This window comes from Carcharodon carcharias, chromosome 2, assembly GCF_017639515.1.
Source record: "Carcharodon carcharias isolate sCarCar2 chromosome 2, sCarCar2.pri, whole genome shotgun sequence".
Classification (NCBI taxonomy): Eukaryota; Metazoa; Chordata; class Chondrichthyes; order Lamniformes; family Lamnidae; genus Carcharodon; species Carcharodon carcharias.
This window is the reverse complement of record NC_054468.1, coordinates 159548020-159570872: the sequence shown is the minus strand read 5'-3', so window position 1 is coordinate 159570872 and position 22853 is coordinate 159548020. Positions and strand designations below refer to the sequence as shown.

The window sequence follows — 22853 nt, the reverse complement described above, 5'->3', positions numbered from 1 at the left end:
TTCTACCCTTAATTAGCATGTTCCTTTAGATAATATCACCACTTTCAACACCTCTTTGTCCTTTTGTCTGTGACATCTTTTAGTTATCTCCACCTATCGCTGGCCCTCTAACCAGCTCTTCTTGTCCCACCTTCTCCCCCCCTTAAACCAGCTTATATTTCACCCCTTTTCTATTTTTCCATAGTTCTGTTCTCGTTTCTTTCTCAATCCCTAAATCTCATTGTTTAAAGAGGTACACTGGTCCTGTTCACTGTCACCCCACAAGCCTTCCTGCCAGCTCTCACTTCCAGTAAGTTGGTGCAATTTTTTTTCCAGCTGAAGGAATAGGTCTTAAATTGCACACGTTATGAGATGCCCCACTCCACTGAAATTTGGTCCTTGTATTTTTCTCCCCCCCAATCTTTATATTCCAGCTTTCTTCAGATGTGCCATTGAAGTAAATAGATGCACTGATGGATAACCATGCCAAGTAATTTCAGTTCTGTTTTCCATTGGGTCTGTTTTAAAAAAAAAAACACCTGATCCTGTAAAAACATGATCACTGTTTTCATGAACCTACTGTTGACCACAGAATTCTTATAGTCAGATTATATTGAGACGTGGATTTTGATCCAGGCGTTTTCCATTCTTTGATTCCAAATCTACACAAGTGAATTTTGGAAATTCTGGTCCACTTACTGATGTTGAGCAAACCATTCAGCAAAAGTAATTTGCCATTGTCTGCTAGTGTATCACTCAGAACTAAGCCAGTTTGAAGCGTATTGCAACCAGATATAAATTGGATGGTCCAAAAATAAAGTCTGGGATGCACACGAGTGGTTTTTGGTATAACCTATCATTCTTCTGATTCTTGAAGAATCATGCAATTGAGGATCTTGTGGTTCATTCCTCTGTCATGCCTTCCCTTTCACTCCTGCAGTTAGGGTCATCTGGTATTTTGCTTCTACTATTCATATGTGGATGTTTGGCAACTTATTTGATTAAGGGACGCAACACAGCCTGGCTTTGTCCAGCATCCATATGTAAAGACCTTCATCTGGGTTACTGGACAGTGATTAGGCTCAGGAACTCTGGTCATTTGCCCTGCTATAACCATAGTATGTGGTATTAATTTCAGCAGCTGTCTCTTCCAAGGCTGGCTACTCGGCAGTAAAGAAAATTAAAATGCCTTGGTGTGGCTTTGCATTGTTAAATTTCAGGGTATTTCAGATTAATTTACACGGGATTACAGAATAGTGCAGAAACAGATCATTTGGCCCAACTGGTGTGTGTGCAGGTGTTTATGCCCCACATGAACCTCCTCCCATCCTCTTTCATCTAACCCTATTAGCATAATCTTCTGTTCCTTTCTCTCTCATTTGTTTATCTAACTTACTCTTAAATGTACCTATATTTGCTTCAATTACTAGTTGTAGCAATGTCCACATTCTGATAACTTCCTCCTGAATTCCATGTTGGATTTATGAATGATTATGTGATATTTATGGCCCCTAGTTTTGGTCTTCCACAAGTGAAAATACCTTATGTTTACTCTATCAAACCCCTTCTTAATTTTAAAGATTGAAAAAAGAGACCTGTCTAAGCTGTTTGTCTTGCACTCTACAGGACACTTGCAAGGAGGGGAAAAACAGCAATTTATACTCTACATGAAGAGAATGCTGATTGGTTAGCAAGTGACGTTGCCATGGAGAATGCATCTCTGATGGTGGCTAACAGTTAACTGTCAATCATTGTTTGAAATTTAAACCAGGCAGTTTGACCCTGATTGGTCAAGGCATTTCCCTGAGGAATGAGTCAGCAAATGGCTGTCACTTGTTTCGCTGAAATAGGTGCAGTGTACATACATGTTCTTTCTTCCTGCAAAATACAGAGCCCTGTGTATTAATATTATAAGTTTCCAGTTCATGCAAATGTACCACGTTGCAAGCCCGACTGACAATCTTAGATTGGTTGTCAGCATAATTCTTGGCACTTTGAGGATTATTTAGCAAATGTTGTCCAGTTGCGGAATCACATCTAATGTTGGACATTGTATTTTGAGCTTTGCAAGCACAGACTGGTTGGGCATGATCTGTTGCGAACAGCGGCTGGGACATGCTCTTTGATATGATCCACCAGTCTTTGGGCTTTACGGCCTACATACCTAGCATCACATTGGCACTGAAATTCACATACCACATTACTCATTTGTGAGTTGGGCAGAACATCATCTTGGCTTGACTGCAGTATCCTGTTAGTGGCAAATACCACTCATGTTGCTACTGTGTAGTAATAGCTAACTGTTTCAGGATTCACCTGTTGCTCAAATATTTGAGATACCTTGCCCTTCCAGGGTAACCTGAGGTAGACTGGGCACTTGTCAGGGCCGAAAGTGATGGCCTTAGGCCCGTTCATGAGTTTGTGTGATAGTCAGATGAAATGATCTGACCAGGGTAGCCATTATCCTGCGGAATGACTTTGATGCGCCCTATTTCAGCATGAAGCTTGCATGCTGAGCAAATGGCTCAGGCCTTATTTAGAAGGTTGCCGATAAGACCAATCTTAACTTTTTAAAACTTTTTTTATCCACTTATTTTATTTATTTTCATTTTTATTCATTGTTTTATCCCCACCTTTTACCCTATTTTCTCACCACCATCCCCTCCCACCCACCCCACGGGCCATCTGTCACTGGTTCATGTTGTTCTTTCCAGAATGCTTACCATTGTCTTGCTATTATCACATTCTGCTTTCTTACCTTAATGCCACCATCAGCACCTTCTTTAGCCCGTACCACTACCATTAACCCCCCTTTGTCCTTTTGTTCATGACATTTGTCAGTCTCTCCCTTGCCTCTACCTATTGCTGGCCTATCCAGTTTCACCTGCTCCAACCCCCTTAAACAGTATAAGTTTCATCATATTTTTACTTCTCTTTAGCTCCGAAGAAGAGTCATATGGACTCAACATTAAAACTTTTTTTTACTCTCCACAGATGCTGTTAGATCTGAGTTTTTCCAGCATTTTGTGTTGGATGTCTGGTGATAGAATTCAAAAGGACATAGGTTGACGGACTGGGCAGACATGGGGCAGATGAAATTTACTATCAAAAGCAGTACATTTTGGGAGGAAGGACAAGGGGAGGCGATATAAACTAAAGGATATAATTTTGAACAGGATGCAGAAACAGACTGATGGTATATGTGAAAAAATCGTTGAAGGTGGCAGGGTTGGCAGAGAAAGTGGTTAGTAAGTCATTTGAGATCCTATGCTTTATAAATGGGAGCATAGAGTATCAAAGCTAGAAGTTGCAGTGAACCTTTTATAAAACACTGCTTCGGCATCAACAGGAATATTTGTCCACCACACTTTAGGAACGATGTTGAAGGCATTCGAGAGGGTGCAGAAATGATTTACAAGAATGGTTCCAGGGATGAGGAAATTTAGTTACGTAGACAGATTGGTGAAAGGGTATGTTCTCCTTAGAGTAGAGAAGGTTGAGATGAGTTTTGATAAAGGTTTTCAAAATCATGTTGGGTCTGGAGTGAGTGAAGAGAGAGAAACTGCTCCCACTGGTGGAATGGTTGAGAACCAGGAGACACCAATTTAAGGTGAATGGCAAAAGAACCAAAAGTGACCTGAAAAATATTTTCATGTGTATTGTTTGGATCTGGGATGCACTGTTTTAAAATCGTGGAGGTGGAGTCAATTTTGGCTTTCAAAAGGGAATTAGGTAAATATCTGAAGTGGAAAAAACATTATACAGCTACAAACAGAAGAGTGGGACTAGTCAAATTACTCTTGCAAGGAGCCAGCATGAACACAATGGGCCAAATGGCCTCCTCTGCTGTACCTGTTCTATCACTATGTGCCTAATACATTATTTCAGTTTGACGGATTAAGAGACATGCATATAAACTGCACAAATGTAGGAATAGGCTAAATGTTTTCCCAGATAAGTGAGCCCCTGGAATTTATTGTTGACTCGTGTGGTGTGTGTGTATACTTTCAGGAGGGAGCTGACCAGTTTCTGGCTGGGACAAAGGTTGCATCATATGGCAAGTAGATTGATAAACAGTTAAAGGCACACATGATCAGCTCAATCTTCTGGACTGGTTTTAATTACTTAAGTGTTTCAGAGAGTTTTCTTTTCCTTTTATTGGCTCTTGACTTCTTTCTGTACCTTGCCTCTCCCAGGAGAGTAAGTTCATAGCTACGGACAGTGAGGGTAGAGGCACAGAGGGTGCCAAGTCATGATGCACTATTTAGGCATTAATATAGGAGCTATTTACAGAAGTTGCGCTTAAGTTGGATGTTTGAATATATTTCTGTTGGTTAACATTTAGCATTTGGTTGAACAATTGACCACTCCTCATTTAGAACAGATGTGCAAATTTCAACTATCAAACCTTTCACTTTACAGGAACTGCTTCCAAGGAGTTTACTGTGGAAAATGTTTTTTAAGAAAAATATTCTAGAACTCTTAAGCTGCTTATGTACCAAAATTACAAACTCATATTATGATTCTGTAGCTAAATTTAGCAATGTGGTTAGATAGAAATTGGATTTATTGACTTTAGACTGATGAAAAGTTTCTTTTGTTTTGACTTCTTGAATAGGATTAGATAAGAGGGGATTCAGTGGGAACCAAAAACTGCTGATCAAACTATAGCCTTACCACAGGCAAGGGAAGAGGAGCATGGAAGCACACAGTAAACCCAGACCTCCGGATAAATTCAGGGAGACACAGTCACTTTAAGTTGTCTTTCTTTGACCTAAAGCAGTTTTTGTAAGCAATAGTAGAAAAGACGGGGTTATATTGTGATGTTTTACGGAATAGATTGGTTCAGTTTGAAACAATATAGAGGCTTTTAAAACCATGATGGGTTTAGATAGAGGAAATAAAGAGAAACTTTATGATGGTTGAAGGTTCAATCACCAGAGGATATAGATTTAAGGTGATAAACAAAATAACCAGTGGCAACATGAAAACCTTTTCACGCAATGGGCAGTTAAGATTTGGAATGCACTGCTCAATGTTAATGTAGCCTAATTTGAGTGACAAACACCAGCTCTTGCAAATTTTAAAAGAGAATATGGCAACCATTTTCAGAAATTAAGAATGTTTTGTTGACATCCAGAGCAGACTGATGAATAGAGGAAGTCACCATAATAGTTCAAAAGCAGTTTCAATTCAACAAATCACCAAATCCTTTTGCTGACAAAAATGTCTGTGTCTGCTTGGTGTCCGGAAAGTGTCATTTGGTTACAATTCTATTCTGGTCTCAAGAACTTTGGGCAGACACAATTTCAGATACTCTTTGTATGCTTGAAAAGAACAGATGTGAAACCTGTGTGACTTGAATTTTGTCCCTTCAGCAATGTATTTACTTATCTTGCTTTTGAACACTGGAAGATGTTTAACACTCAAAGGAAAATATAAGCCACATAGCGTGTGGAAAAATAACCTATATATTCTCTTCCCTCTACTCCCAGAGATATTTGATTTCTCTCCCTTTATCTTCACCATTATGAAGCTTATTCTTGTTAAGGTGGGGACTATCCCGTATTCAGGACCCTATTCTTCATATGCGAGCACTGCAGTAAATGTCTACAAACTATTAAGCTGTGGAGATGTTACTGCTGAACCCAACCTTATTTTCATTATGCCCATGTATCTGTCAGCAATCAGATGCTCTGGAAAAGTGCTGATCCTCCCTACATCTGGTCATTTGAAGCTAATTTTCATATCCCATAACCAGCTCACATAGATAAAATAAAATGGATAAAAGGCTACATATTGAATTGGTTGAGTGGGGCTTGATGTTTCAGTACCACAAATGTAGTACAGTACATTGAGCTAGGAGGACACCTGCAGTTGGTATACTTTTCTGATGCATAAGAAAATGATAACATCCCTTAATTTATAATATTCGGAGTATACTGAACATGTGGTAAACTATATGTTTTGAAGCAATGAGGAAGGTTTACTAAATGATCTCTGAGTAAAAGATCCCTTCAGAAACAGTGACTATAACATGCTAGAATGTAGCATTCAGTTTGAGAGTGAGAAACTTGGTTTGGAAATAACTGTGCTAAACTTGAGTAAGGGAAATTACAAAGGGATGAGGACAGAGTTGGCTAGAGTGGACTGGGAAAGGGGTTTAGCAGAAAAGATGGCTGATGAACAATGGCAGACGTTTAAGAAAATAGTTCATGACTCACAACAAAGATATATCCCAGGGTGGAAGAAGGATTCTAGGAAGGGGATAAACCAACCATGGTTAACCAAGAAAGTTAAAGGTATTATCAAGTTGAAAGAAAAAACATACAATGTGGCAAAGGTTAATGGCAAGCCAGAGGATTGGAAAAGTTTTAAAAACCAACAAAAGATGACCAAAAAAAATAAAGAGGGAGAAAATAAACTTTGAGGGTAAACTAGCAAGTAATATAAAAACAGACAATAAGAGCTTCTTTAAATATATAAAAAGGAAGAGAGAAACCAAAGTGAACATAGGCTCCTTAAAGAATGAGGCTGGGGAAATAATAATGGGGAGCCAGGAAATGGCAGAGGAGTTGAATAAATACTGTGCTTCAATCTTCATGGTAGAAGACACTAACAGTATTCCAAAAATGCTAAATAATCAAGGGGCAAAGGGCAGGGGTGAGGAAATAAATACAATAACTATCACTAGAGAAAAAGTACTAGGGAAACTAATGGTGCAGATAAGTCCCCTGGACCTGATGGGTTGCATCCTAAGATATTAAAGGAAGTAGCTACAGTGATAGTGGATGCATTGTGAGTAACCTTCCAAGAATCTTTAGATTCTGGAAAAATCCCAGAGAATTGGTAAACTGCCAATGTAACACCCTAATTTAAAAGGGGAGACAAAAAACAGGTAACTACAGGCTAGTTAGCTTAACATCTGTCATTGGGAAAAATGTTGGAGTCTATTATAAAGGATGTAATAGCAGAACATTTAGAAATGCATAACCTAATCAAGCAGAGTCAGCATGGCTTCATGAAAGGGCAATCATACCTGACAGATTTATTAGAATTCTTTGAGGAGGTAACAAGCAGGAAAGATAAAGAGGAACCAGTAGATGTAATATATTTGGATTTCCAAAAGGCGATTGATAAGGTACCGCACATAAGGTGACTTAATAAGATGAGAGCCCATGGTGTTGGAGGCAGTATATCAGCATGGATAGAGGATTGGCTAACTAATAGAAGACAGAATTGGGATAAGGGGGACATTTTCCGGATGGCAATCTGTAACTAATGGAATACCACAGCGATCAGTGTTGGGGCCTCAATTATTTACAATATATATTAATGACTTGGATGAGGGAAGTAAATGTACTATCACCAAGTTTGCGGATGACACGAAAATAGGTGGGAAAGCAAGTGGTGAGGATGATACAAAGAGTCTACAGAGGGATATAGACCGGTTAAGTGAGTGGGCAAAAACTTGGCAGAGGGAATATAATGTGGGAAAATGTGAGGTTATGCACTTTGGTGGGAAGAATAGAGGAGCTGAATATTATTTAAATGAAGAGAGACTGCAGAAACCTGCAGCATAGAGGGATTTGGGAGTCGTCGTGCATGAATCACAGAAAGCTAGCATACAAGTTCCAGTGATAGGGAAGGCAAATAGAATGTTGGCCTTAATTTCAAAGAGAATGGAGTATAAAAATAGTTAAGTCTTGCTAAAACTATACAAGGCCACTAGTTAGACCATAGCTGGAATACTGTGAACAGTTTGGTCCCCTTATCTAAGGAAAGGTATACTGGCATTAGAGGCAGTCCAGAGAAGGTTCACTAGGTTGACCCTGGGGATGGAGGGATTTCCTCATGAGAGGTTGAATCGGCTGGGCCTGTGCTCATTGGGGTTCAGTGTTGAGAAGTGACCTTATTGAAACATAAGATTCTTAGGGAGCTTGACAGGGTAGATGCTGAGAGCTTGTTTTCCCTTGTGGGAGAGTTTAGGACCAGAGGGCATAATCTCGAGCAAGGGGGCGCCCACTTAAAACAGAGATGAGGAATTTCTTCTCTGAGGTTAGTCAATCTGTAGAATTCTTTACCGCAGAGGGCTGTAGAGGCTGGGTCATTAAATATATTCAAGGCTGCGATAGACAGATTTTTAATCAGTTAGGGAATCAAGGGTTATGGGAAAAGGCAGGAAAGTGGAGTTGAGGATTATCAGATCAGCCATGATCTCATTGAATGACGGAGCAGATTCGTTGGGCCAAATGGTCTACTTCTGCTCCTATGTCTTATGGTCTAAGTCTTGAGTAGGATTGGTGGAAGTGTTGATTCATGTAGGCTGCATGCCATTTTCTTTGGACGCTGCAAAACAATTGGAACTGATTTTTGTTTCACTTTAAAGCTAATGGCCTTTTATGAGCTAAAGTGATTTTTTTCTATGGATTGAAATGTAAGTACTTATGTTAAAGGACAAAATTATGATTTGTATTAAAGTTTTATGAAATAATGCGCCATGGTGGCCATTGAATGGTTATTTGCAAATAGTGTAAAAGTTGTGACCCATAGTTTGTTCCGCATAGAATTAGCTCCCTGACTGTTACTGACAGAACTTAAGGCTCCCTGCTATAGTAGTATCCCCTATATCAGTGTTCCCTATACAACTGAGCTAATATTGCACTTTGATACTTTGGGGAGAGTGAAATTGATTGGGGTATGAGACCAGGCACAATGTTGTGTATTTACTTAATCAGTAGTTAAAATGGTAAACTAAATAAATTTGACATGGACAGGGAATTGGAAGCTGAAATATTTATTGTACTTCACATGAGTGCTATACCTTGAAGTTCTTGAGAAATGTGTGGTAAACAGCTGCTTTTAGTAGTTCCAAGTATTGCAACGTTTGACTTCAATTTGGCAATACAAACAGGTATAGTGAGTAAAGTTTTTAAAAAAAGGATTTATCTTAACTGATGCCCCATCATGAAAGTTCAGTCCTGAATAAGATTCAAGTAGGTTTATTAGCAGCTTGTACAACATATTAGTGAATCTAAGCCTTATCTTTTCTATTGCTTTTATATTTCTTCTATAATGGGGTTGAGCAAAACTGCACACTCCGGCTGTGGACTAACCAAAAGATTCAACATTTCTTCCTAGCTTTTGCAGTCGCTGTCTCTCAATACAGAACTAAATATTCTGTTTGTAATTTTTTTGAGATATCTGTTTGCATCAATAGTTTTAATGATCTCTGTATGGGGACACCAAAACCTTTCCATTTAGGGTTTGTTTCCTTTTGCCTATTGTTGGCAAAAAGTATTGCATAGCATTTTTTTTACACATGCAGTGACCCTACTGTCGATCTCCCTAGCCTTTTGATTTGTTTACCCCATAGGGTTGTGGATGCTTCATCGTTGAATATATAGAAGGCTGGGATAGACTGGCTTTTGGGGCCTCAAGTCAGTGGACCTAGGAATGGGTGGGAAAGTGGAAGAGATCCACCATGAGGACTCGCACTGTTTTCTTATTTTCCACTGTTTCACCTCATTTTGCAAGTCCATAGAAGTTACGTCTTGTCCGTCATCTTGGACATTTAGCAAATGTTTGAATTTGCCAGTAGCCTTCCCTGGTCTCCTTGCAATCGTTGCATCTTTCCATTCACTGAATCCTTCTGGCATGTATGTTATATGAATCTAGGCAGTTGTCCTTTAGATACGATAGCCCTGTTCTGTGCGTCGGCATCATTTTGCCTGTCATCTTCCGGCCCCTATCTACTGTATTTCATTCCTCATAACTGTTAAAAGTATTAGAGTTACACGGTGCCTTATCACCTCTTAATTGCTCAGATTCTGAAAGTTTGTAATCAATCCCAATTAATCGAGATGAATGGACCTTAATAGTTTGGCTGCCATATTGGAGAACTACTGTCTTCCCATCATACCTTACCAGGATCTTTCCAATGTTTCTGACCCTCTTTTTTATAGTATACTGAATCCCCATATTAAAGTTTATTTAAGATGGTCTTATGTGATGCTGTAGATCCCTCCAAATTTTCTCTGAGACTTCTGCCTTGATGTATGCCCTTCTCCCTGTTTGCAGAAAAAATTGAAATAATTTCATTCTAGGGCTGAAGGGCTATCAAGTAGCATAGAATGTATTTTGTGATTCCTTCCATAGACCAATTGATTAGGCCTATAGACCCATTTAGTAGGATTTTTATTCTGTGACAAAAAGGGTGAGCAAATTATTTGAATAACATCTAAGACAGTTTGTTTTTTCTCTCTCAAGTTCTTATCATCTGGTACCATTAACATTATAACGTTCTGATTAGAAACGCTAGGTTTTGTTCAGGGGTTGCAATAATGCCCTGATTGGGTAAACTGCAGATTTTCTGACTTTCCAAAAACAGTTGCTTTATCTTGTCCCGTGTCCATTTGTCCCTTTTTCATGAAAGGCTTGCTCAGTGGTAAGGGTATCTCACTAGAGGTTACATCTGTACTAATAATGTGGCTTACTCCAGCTATTTTGCATGGAATCACCACTCTTTTGAGTGACCTCAGTGTTGTCACCCTAGAACTTGAAACAACTAAAGCTTTCATGCTCCCTGATCTTACTTTTATCCTTACTTCTGAGTGAAACTAAATTACTTTTTAATCAAGATAAAAGCAAAATACCGCGTATGGTGGAAACCTGAAACAAACACAAAATGTTGGAAAAACTCAGCAAGCCTAACAGCATTTGTGGAGAGAAAAAGAGTTAATGTTTCAAGTCTGTATGACTCTTCTACAGAGTTGTAACCAATCTGTTCCAAACACTGATGAGGTGCAATCACTAAACATGACAAAATTAAATGAATTCCCGACTATTACACAGTACTGGACCAAAGCTTCTTGTGACTAGTACAGTTCCCTCAGACTGATCATTATAGTCATCTTCAACTTCTGAATTCTGTGTGTCATGCATTGTTTCAAAAACCCTGCTGCCCCCTGCTTTGGGAAGTTCATCACAATGATATTTGAGTCACAAGCACCTGTTAACAGTTCCCTGGGCATTCCTGGGTTTGTATTATTACTACAACCTTGTCATCTGCCAGATCTGCTAAAACTACCTTCATGCTCATTCCTTTAGTCTGTAACTCTTCTGTTGTACTGACACCTGCGCCCTGTATCTGAATAACCTTGAAAGGCTGCAATCATTATGTCCTCCATCCTTTGTTACACCCCAGAATGTCCAATTTGCACCATCAAAGCTGCTGGAAATGACTGCTGAGCCAATAATTTTTTTTAAAGCAGCAGGCATTTGATCACAAAAAGGTGTCTTTTTCTGCGAACTGAATGCCAGTTAAAACCAAGAGCATACCAAAATGCTACATTTTAGTACTATCCAGCAATTTAAATGTGAGCAGAGAATAATGAATCTCCAAGTTGAATTTCTTCAATATTTTATCCAGTCTGTTAAAGTCCATATGTTCCTCTATGGAATGATCTTCCGTCCTTCAAAATCTATTAAAGCCCGACCACGCCTTGTAGGCATCTCATAGATGACCTTGTAAATTTCATCCATGAAGTTTTATGGAAGATCCAAACCTCCAAACTGATGGGCATCCAGCTCAATCTTACAATGTCAAAGACATAACTTGTTTTCTCTTTGGTAGGGATGTAATCTATCCACATGTCCACTCCATTTTTCCCACTGGTCATAAAGTTCGGATTCAGAGCATATTGGTGGTTAGTCATACCCTGACAATTTAAACTTATTTTCGGCCATTCTTCACAAAAGTAACTCAGATTACAGTCTTTGGCCTGGAAAAAAATCTTGGTTTCTGATCTTCACCTTTAGACAGCCATCCTCTGCGACCATGTTAATTCACCCCAAAGCAAGATGGTGAAGTAGGAAACCAGGCACCAATCATTTGACTTAGTACTAGATTTATTTATAGCATGCAGCATTACATATGTCTACCTCCTCCCTAACGAATACCCAGCATCCCAGCAGTCTTTCTTTATACTTTTTTTTGTATTCCCAAAGCAATATTTATTGCTACAGTTTCATAAACATTGTACAAGTTTGAACAAAACACAACAGTATACTTCCAAATGATGGTCATTCTTCTGTAACCCATTTCATTCAGCGGTGGTTCACATGATTCAAGCACAAGTCCATGTACCTCATGAGTGGTATCAATGTCCTTGACTGAAAGATTTATCTTTTCCTGCCTTTTTATTGCCATATGATATATTGTGGAACAAGGCGGCCGTGATAGCTATACTCAGCCATAATTCCCGATAAGCAATGGCATAGGGTTTCATTAATGATCACCATTCTGCAATAGCACGACCAACCATCATTTCTATGCTGCTTCGGTCCAAGGAAGGGCACCAGCACCTTACACAGCTCTAAAGTATACCAATAAAACAAATTAATTAAGAAAATTAACTAAGCCCCCTTAACTGCGCACTGTGACAATAAACCAAATATTTTAAGGAAACTTATCAAATTTTAAATTTAAGCAACGTTTTGAGGGCTGTTGGTGCACTCCAGCCACTGCGGTGCCTATCGGTTGTGGAAGGCCTCAAACGTGGTTTTTCTTTATACCTTTCTTTATACTCTTCATACTTGAGTATACCAATAAAAACTAATTAATTAAAAAATTAACAAATAGAGAGCCCCTTAAAGGGGCGCTGTAGCCTGTCTTTATATGTGCTCAAGATACTTCAGTGCCCTTCACCTGTGTATCCTTAACCTTGATAATTGGATTAACAAACAATTAAGTGTTTACTTTTAAATTGTGTCTGCCCACTCTCTCTGCCATTTCCTGATTATGTTTAACAAATTTCTTTGTTCATTCATTCTCCTCAGCACTTCATTTGTTACTTTTCCTGTCCAGCTAATCCTTGCCATTCTCCCCCAAACCTCCGTTTCAAAGCTATTTAGCAAGTTGGTCTCTTTCCGTAAGGACTGACTCTCTCATCCAAAGGAAGCAACACTCCAGTTTACAATCTTTACAAGTCGCTTCTTGGGTTGCTTATTCAGCTTTCTGGTTAGCAACTGTCTCTTCTTACCAAATACAGTCTTTCTCTATACTTGTTTTTATTTCTTTGTTGCACCTTCCATCTGTAAATTTGCCAATCAGCATTAGTACCTAAAGGCTTTCCTAGGTAGCTTAATTAATACTTACTCATTTGCCTAGCGCACATGTTGAATATTTATTCGATCTAAGGGAGATTGATACAATTTCTACAATTTGATGTGAGTCTTGCTTTGAAAATTATATGGGGAAGCTGGGAGTCCTGCTTCCAAAATTGATGTAACTAACTAGTGTAACTCTCCTTTATGTGCTCCAATGTAAATTTTCCTTCCAAGGTACGTAAGATGAACTCATTGAAAGTGCAAATTCTCAATAAATGCGATTTTGAATCAGAATTATTAACTGTAAATGGAAGTGACATAGAATTAAACTTCTGTTAAATACTTTACCAGCATTTAAATATAATTACATGTATTATACTTTAAAATTTGTGTTCCTTGACTTCTGTAAAGAAAGTCAGTAGTAAAAAATGGAATGTAACTTCAACCTGCAAAATGAAAAGAATTGCTTGTTTTTCACATTACAATTTTTGCTTGAAATTATCTTGTAAAATGCTGCACAAGGGAGGATGTTGGCTCACAGCCTAGCCCTGTCATTGCAAAGGAACTTATCCAGTAGCATCCTTGCATATATCTGCAACTGGTGGCAATGTGGAATTGGCAGAGGTCTGTTGTTGTTATTTGCAAAGAGCTAGGAATTAATTGTTATATATCCTGGGTGCCACATTCACTACTGCACTGCAGTCATGTGCCGAGTAACAAAACATCAGTCTATCAGTCTACCAGCCATGTGGAGAGCAGTAAGAAATGCACTTGATGAAACTCTTGAATCTAATGTGTGATTATTTCTAACATAACACCAGGTCACTTGCTCAACTTGGAAAGAAAAATTAAATTGGAACACATAAAGGAGATTTTAAAAATAAATTGTCCCTCTTGTTTCTGGTTGAATTTTTAATCTCTGTAATTGGATTTAGCCAGTATCTGTGCTTCCAGTTGGAAAGTTGCCTATCAAAGGTATTTTAGTGCCTCCTTTGCAGAGGAAATTGAAGATGTTTGATCTTGTACACCGGTTTTCGCATATGCAAAGTACGCATCTTTAAAAAGTGAAATATGTTTTTTAATTGTACTGATGCTGAGGAACAGCATATAGATGAGAAATAGGAGGGGGCCAAGGAGAGATCCTTGGGGGACACCAGAGGCAGTGGTGCAGGAGCAGGAAATGAAGCCATTGCAAGTGATTCTCTGGCTATGGTTAGTTAAGAATGGAATCAGGTTACAGCAGTCCCCCCTAGCTGGATGACAGTGGAGAAGTATTAGAGGAGGATAGTGCGGTCAACAGTATTAAAGGCTGTGGATGGATCGAGAAGGATGAGGAGGGAAAGTCTACCTTTCTAACAGTCACTTAGGATGCCATTTGTGACTTTGACAACAACTGTTTCACTACTGTGGCAAAGAATCAAACATGAAGTTCAATCATGTTCAAGGATTTTGGAGAGAATGGAAGGTTGGAGATGGGATGGTGGTTTCAAGGACTGTGGAGTTAGGGGTTGGTTTTTTGAGAGGATTATGACAGCAGAGGGACAGCACCTGAAGAGAGTACTGTTTACAATTTTGGCTAATGTGGAGCCAGGAGGGGAAGTTGCGTGGTCAACTAGTTATTTTTACAACATTCAAGGATTCTCAAATGTATGCGAACCCTGAAGTAAGTTGTAAAAATAAAGGAATAACAATGCATTTAAGTTTAAATGGTGAAGAATGTTTTGTTGTTTCTCCATTCTCACAATTTTTTTGTCTTTTTCTTTCAGTTGTACTCATTAAATGAGTATAAACCACCTATCTCCAGGGCTAAAATGAACCAGGTGACAAAGGCGGCTATCAAATCTATTAAGGTAAATTTTTTAAATGGATTTTCCTTTTGCTTTAAAACAGATGTAATCTTTGAGTTACTGAATTATATATTGCAACATAATTTGACGTTCACATTTTCTGTTTAGTTAATGGCTAACTATAGTCAGGCTTTAACTATCACCATAAAATGTAAAGTTGGGTGTTTAGTTTTTGCTGCGTTTCCTGATTTCACAAATTCACTGGTAATGACTTGCATTTCCACATATTCTACTTTCCAATGCCTGAATTTGTCTATCAAGACTTGTGAAGTCCAAAATGATTTTGTGGATTCTATACCTTCTGAGAGTTCAATGAATTGGACTCGTAAAGTCAAGGATACTTGATCATATTTATGCTTTAATTTCTTCTTTACTGTTTTTGCCTTTTTTACATTCTATGGACATGGAGGCTGAGAAAGGATTGTACTTATCTTCGGGTCAGGAAATTTGGAAAGGGAACGTTCTTACTACTTGGCTTATTGATAGATTGAGGCTTATCAATTTAGGATTTATCTATTAGTAACCCCCTGAGATGTGCAAATTAATGGGAACTGTGATTTAAACTTTATATGTGGCTCTCAAGGCCATGAAATGCATCTAAGGGACCCATAATGGCAAAAAACTTGGATGCTCTAGTTTTCAACAGTCTGTGGCCAAATTTCAGATATGCATGATACATTCTAAACAGCTGATACCTGCAGACAATGTACTGACAATCCAAAATTTCTAACCTTCCATAGCCATTGCCACACTTGTATCTGGATACTTTCAGATTGTCAGGTTTGGTCCCCTTTGTTTTGGAGCCTTAATTCTAATTTATTGATGGGGGGATAGTTTTGGTTCCAAGTTGTAAATCAGACAGAAAAATGTGTTAGGCAGCTTTACAAAATGGTCCAAGAGCACAATTGTAGTTGTCAACTTTATTTATTCAAAATAACTGATGGGGGCTTTTCTTGTTCCTTTTTAGCTCATATAGCCTCCATCGAAACCACATGAGAACCAACACTTTTGTATTGTTCTGGTATCAATTTGCACTTGAATAATAATTGTTTTGGTGACTAAAGGATCAGAATCAATGCACAAGGAACATTGACTGCCAGAAAGTTCCAACAATAATTGAAATATTCTTCCGATTGTACATTCCTCTTCTATCTAACGCTGTGTCCTAGTGATAATTTGGATAGAGAAATATTTGTTTTCAGATGTGACATTTTACATTGTAAAATTAGGAAGAAATTTAGTGGAGAGACTGGCTCATTTTGTTCCACAAGCAAGCCTCTTGAGTTTTAGTGGAATGATTTTTTGAGACTGTTGAAGAGTGCTTTTATCAAGGAACTTTGGATCCTTAAAGACTGCACTCTAAGTAAAGAGGATAGAAAAATTGGGGGTTCAACTAGTTTATAATTGGCAAAGGTTTTTGAAGACCTTGAATTTCTCTGTCTAAAAGAAAAAAGTTAAAAAGATAATATAACCTCACAATTTAGCACTGCAACCAAGATAATGTTTGTAGACTTCAAGATGTATTTAGAAAATTAAGTAATGCAGAAAAAATACATTTCTCAGTAATAAGTTATTATATTAATGCAAGTCTTTTAATTTTTTTCACTCTTAAATTTGGTTAAGTATGGTGTAAAGTTTGAGTGTTTAAAGCTATTGTATAGGTAAAGTTGTTGGTCCAACATGACAGAGTTTGCAGCATCAGCAGCAAAGCATTTGTGTAAAAAGGCTGATCCAATTAATCCATGAGACTTCAGGTCAATTTCCTGACCTGAGCTTTCCTGGTGGGACACGTTTGTTCACCTCTGGAGGCCTGTAATTCTCATTTCTACATGTAGTGACAATGGTGTTATGTCAGGTCCCTTCAGTTGGCGACAGGAATTCCTGATTTTGGGTTTCACCTGCTTTGCAACATCAACAAAGGGTAGGCAGAGGTTTCAGACCTTCAAAGTTGACCAGAAACCAGGTAAACTGACGTAACCAGGTTATTTATGATGGAAGCGTGGTGGAAGAATGGAGAGAATTTGGAGTGAAACTTGTCCAATCTGACAGTTTTTTTCTCTCAGATTAAATATTTCATTTTAATTGAAATTGAGGGAAAAAACACCAGAATTGCTAGAAGAAAAATTAAAAACAAAAATTACTGGAGACTCACAGGTTCAACATTTCATCAGAACTGGTCTGAGCTGAGTTGTGACATGTTAAATGTTAAGCTGTCTTTTTTTCTTGAAGTAATTGTTCCCAACGTTTTTTAAATAGCTTTAGTTGATGCTTTGAATAAAATCTGCCTGTATTGAAAAACAAAAAAGGAATGGAAAGTAGCAGCTGTAGTTATTGAGTACAGTTATTACTACTTTAAATTCGAATGTTATACCTGTTATAGCTATTGACTATAATCCTGTAACAACAATGCTAGCAAGTATTCAAAATAAAAATTGGTAAACCTTGGGCAGGAGGAAATATGATAAGAAAAGAAAGCATAATCATGGTGTTTGGATGACATTCATAAGCAATATTTCTTTATCAAATCTCTTCTCAATTTTGCTCTTAGGACATGATCAAGTAAGATCATGTCATAGTTAAGGTAGATATGTAAGCAAAAAATAACATTTAAAAAGTTGCAATTGTACAAATATTTGTTAGATTCAGTCGGATGGAATAACATTGGAGCAGCGAAGGTTGAGAGGGGACCTGAGAGAGGTGTATGAGGTTGAGGGGCATAGATAGGGTGGATAGGAAGGTACTTTTTCCATTAGTAGAGGGGTCAGTAACCAGGAGGCATAGATTTAAGGTAAAGAGGTAGAAGGCTGAGGGGAATTGAGAAATTTTTTCACCCAGAGGATGGTAGGAGTTTGAAACTCAGTGTCTGAAAGGATGGTTGAGCCAGAAATTCTCGTAACATTTAAGTGTTTAGATATTCACTTGCATTGCCATAGCCTCCAGGGCTATGGGCCAAGCGCTGGAAAGTATGATTAGTGTAGTTAGATCTTTGTTGACCAGCCTGGACATGATGGGCTGAATGGCCGCCTCCTGTGCTATAAATGTCTATGAGTTTATAAGAAAAGAGATGTGATAATGTATAAGTAATATGTTGGAAATGAATACTTTGTTTTGATGGCCCAGTGAGCAAAGGCAATGCCAATTGTAGTACTGAGCCATTTTTGATCAGAAAACCCCAGGATCAATTGCCATCTCTGATTAAGTTAATTGATATAAGTAGGTTGGTAATGTGGTGCTGCTGACCACAGTGTTCTGAAATAGTGTGAAATTGTCAGCCAGTGTTTCTGCTACTTATCATGATCCTGACACCCTTGCTGCAAAATACACGTTTACCTGCATTATGAAAATGTCAAACAGTGTCTTAAGTTACTAGCTTGTTCCATAACCCAGTACTATGTTGTGTTTCAGCACCTTCAGGTTAGGATGGTGTATATCTTATTGCAGTAATAAAACGGCTAACATCTAAACAATTTTGTAACCAATTTGCTGCTCATCTGAGAAGCGTTATTACCAAACGATCCCTGCAGAAGAACTGAATAATTCCTCAAAGGTGCACTGTTTGGGTGTTTTTGTTTGGGAAAGAGACAGCTTAGAGATGATCAGATAGAAGCCTTTAAAATCATGAATGAGTTGGGCAGAATGCCTGTGGACAGAATGTTTCCACTCGTGGGAGAATCCAAAACGAGGAGCCATAAATTTAGGTTACTTGATAATAAACCTAATGGTAAAATAAGGAGAAATTCCTTTAGTCACAGAGTGGTCAAAAAGTGGAACGTGCTGCCAACATAGGCTGTAGTGTTTTTGTAGTGCCACAGGTAGTTTATTTAAGTGCATGGCCCCTTTAATTTTTTTTACACAACCATGCACACCTAATTTTAAGGAGCTGACTTGTGCACAGCCTGTGCGGGAAAGTTCGGATTGCTATAGGACCTCGCAGCTGAGAAGGAATACTGCTCACTAACAAGGGAAGTAGTTGAGGCAAATAGCATGGGTGCTTTCGGAAGGAAACTAGACGAGTACATGAGAGAAGGGAATAAAAAGATATACTGAGGGTGAGGTGAGACATCTGTAATGGAAGGAAACTTATTTGGATTATAAACACCATCACAATTGGGCACAATGGCCTGTTTCCCTGCTGTGTGTTCTGTGTAATTCTAAAGCCCTAAAAATGACCAGTAGCATTTTTTTAAAGTAGGTATCATAATATAAGAAAGAAATAATAAATTTGTATTGGGTAATAGTTATGCCACAGTTAAAAGTACTGTGTGAAGCTTTGGATGTCACATTATAGAAATCATACAGAGAGCATGCAGTATAGATTCACCAAAATGATACCAGGGATGGAAAATTATAGTTATGAGGAGAGATTTCTGAGAGAACAGAGGTTTAGTTGATTTTTAAAATTAAGGAATGTTTCAGTTGAGTGAATAGGGAAAGACTATTTCCTCTGGTTAGTGGGAAAGGTTGGGATGAACTTATTTCCGCAGAAGGTTAATGAATTGATTGTAACAGGAAGTGGTTGAGGCAAACGATTGCATATTTTTAAAGGAAAATTGGATAACTATTTGAAGCAGCGATGCATGTAAAGCTCTTGAGAAGACAACACGGTGTGGGATTTGTTTTGGATTAGTCTAGCAAAGAGCTGATATGATGCATCGAGTGACTCCTGTACTGCCAATTTGAGATCCTTCACTGATGGAAATTATTTTTAAAAATGGCCAGCCTAGAGCAACATAATTCATAGCTGCTGATGTTCTAAGGATTCAAATTACAGTTGTAGCCATTTATTTGCAACTTGATTAATTGCCCACTGAAAGCTAAAGCTGATGGATTCCTCTGCTGCTGGTAAGTGAAACACAGCTTTGTTTATAAAAAAAATGCTGTATGGTGGAAAAATTGAACCGCAAGAAAAGGCAATGAAGTGTTTGAATTCTCTGCATTGGAAGGGAAAGTGTGGAGGTTGATTTATGATTGCTACCAAGTATTCATTTAGTTACTTCACACTTCCTGAATTCTTTTGGGCTGCAAACATTTTTAAACTTTTTAAAAAGCCATTCTGTATTCACCTTTTTAATTTGTACATAATTTTGGCACATCTGGGCTATAATACACCAAAACAGGTTAAAATTACTACTTCCCCTTCTGTAGAAATTTTATTGCAATTGGCACGATTGTCCCAAGTGGTTGGGATTAAGTGAGTTTGTCTGTAGTACTCATGGATGTGCAAAGATTTGGCAGTTTAACTCCCTCTGTCAAATATTGTGGCTTTGTACAAAGCTGTAATTTATAGTGTTTCCAAGCTGTTGGTTGGGTGACTAACCTTGATATTGGCATAAAGCACAATTGAACAAATTTTTCAACATAGTGATTAAGATATTGTGAAAAATTTATTTTGGTTCAAGGGCGATTCCAACCTTATGAATTCTGAATTGAGAGTTGTAATGCAAATTCAATTGGTGTTGAAGCTAATCTAGTCAGAAGAAATAAGGTCTTGTGAAGGGCATCAGTGCAAAGATTCTTTTCATCCAGTTGGGTCAAGAACAGATATGATCGTAAAGCCTTTTTTCAGTCTTAAATTGAAAGATATATATAGTTGAGATTTTTTATGGTGGTTTGGTAAATGTTAATTGATTTTCCAAAATTTTCTGTAGTTATTAAATATCAGGAAAATTTCAGGATTTCCTTAGAAACCCATACTTCATAATTTCCAGAATAGTTCTTGGCTTACTGTAATGATTTTAAGAATTGCAAGTTATATTTGAGTCTAGTGAGGTTGCTAACTGGTAGTAAGTTGTCAGTCTCTATAATGTGCAAATATTGACTTGTGCTCAGAGATTTAGGAAATGAGCTTGAATTTGTGGTCAGTGACAAAGTTTGTGCACTTGAAGAAAGTGACCCACAAAGATCTATGGTGTGATTTCCCCCTTTGCCGGTGGCAATTTAAATCTTGTGCCAACTCACCTTGCAGCAGCAGTGATGTCAGTAGGCAGGCAGCCAGCGAATCAAGTTGAAGTATTCACATAAGAAAGGAAAATTATATATTTTTTAAAGAAGTGTTGTTCATCATGGAGAAATTTGACTTTCTAAAAATATAAAATAAGCTTTTCAAGGTCAGTGAGGAACTTCAGTTATGAAGTTAGATTGGAGAAGTTAGGACTCTTTTTCCTTGGAGAAAAGAAGGCTGAGACGAGATTTGATAGAGATATTCAAAATCATGAGAGGTCTGGACAGAGTAGATAGGGAGAAATTGTTCCCACTCGTGAAAGGATCAAGAATGAGAGGGTACAGATTTAAAGTAATTGACAAAAGAAAAAAAAAGCGATATGAGTAAAAGCTGTTTCACACAGCGAACGGTTAAAGTCCGGAATGCAGTGTCTGAGAATGAGGTGGAGGCAGGTTCAATTGAAGCATTCTAAAGACTGTTATCTGAAAAGAAAGAATGTGCAGGGTTATGGGAAGAAGGCGGGAGAATGGCATCATGGGAATTGCTCATTTGGAGAACTGGTGCAGACATGACGGCCGAATGGCCTCCTCCTGCGCTGTAAAAATTGTGATTCTGCGAGAGTGTTTAGCAGTAATTATGAAGTTAATACACTGTTTAAAACCCAGTTACTGCTGATTCAATAAGGCACAACTTTTTAAAGGGTTTTTAGAGTGAGACAGCAAATGCTGGCAACTTTGCAGTCATTACAAAATCCAAACCAATAAAGTTAAAAATGAACAGAACTGCAGAAATTAGTCAGAAAAAAGAATTAAGTTCTTTATGAGTAACAGAAACTTTAAGTTAATAGTCAAATATATGAGACACACTTGCTGTTGACAAACTCTTGCATCTTGCGCCATTACTATTTATTGCATGTTAAAATGTTGACTTGACCATACCACCACTAGGTGGCACTCTAACAAGAATGCTGATGTTGAATGTTAACACTGCCTTTTTTTCATTTATCCTTGAGATGTGGGATCACTGTCAAGGCCAACATTTATTGTACTTGAGAAGATAGTGATAGGCCACCTTCTTGAAGTGCAGTAGTCCACTTGAAGGTGACCCAGCAATAATAAAGGGATGGTGATGCATGGTTGAAATTACCTCCCAAATAATACTGTCCTGTCATTCTCTACAAATCACTGAAAATATTTTCTGCCTTCCCATTTCATTCATCTGCTCCAAAATAGGAGTCCAAGCAAAATAAGTTTAAATGATTACCAGTTATTACCAATTTCATGGTAGGGTTATTCAATGTCTTTCAATTTCTCCATTAAAGTTTTCATTTGAAATCCCAAGATACATCAGTATCATTGAACTATTGGAATATTTTTCTTTGACATTTTGTAGTTCCTGCTCCCTTATCTTTCAAAAATATTTGAAGAAGAGTTGGAGAATGAATTTCAAAAGCTCTATGCTGTACAGTTACTTTTTTTTAGAGCTGCTGTAACACAATGGACACTGGCGTGTTTAATGTTGAAAAATGGCCCCTAAACCTTTAAGTGATGTTATCAAAACATTGGATGCTCAGGAGAAATTAGGAGGGGTGGCCAAAAATGAAAGACAGGAAATGATCAGCTGGGCTGCTGGTTGAGATTGTCATGCATGACTTCTATACACCATCACTGCATCCACAACCCCACCCACAGCTAGGCATCTTCGAGAGGAGGAGGAAAAGAAGAGAACAAAATTGAACGAGAATTCAAGAAGTCACACTGGAAAATGCATCTGACCCTGAAGATGGTCAAACAAAGTGCAGGGGTCATCTCCCAGATGCATTCCCCTGTATTCACCTAACTTCCATATGTTGGCCATACCCAGAACTTATCCAAACCCTTCTGAACACTTCTTGCGCTTGCTGGTAACTTGTTCCAAAAATTGCATTCTTTCTGCAAATTTTGGCATAAGAGGGGCATGAGGGAGGTTTAAGGAAG

General features: G+C 38.1%; 1 protein-coding gene across 2 annotated transcripts in view; it reads left to right on the top strand.

Moving 5' to 3' along the window:
- The window catches only part of scaf8 (SR-related CTD-associated factor 8), a 195190-nt gene that overhangs the window by 24671 nt on the left and 147666 nt on the right, over positions 1 to 22853 (top strand). For both annotated transcript variants that reach the window (XM_041217396.1, XM_041217387.1), the window contains exon 2: positions 14856 to 14939. In XM_041217396.1, coding sequence (XP_041073330.1) covers positions 14856 to 14939 — 84 coding nt within the window. The remainder of the gene's footprint in view (positions 1 to 14855; positions 14940 to 22853) is intronic.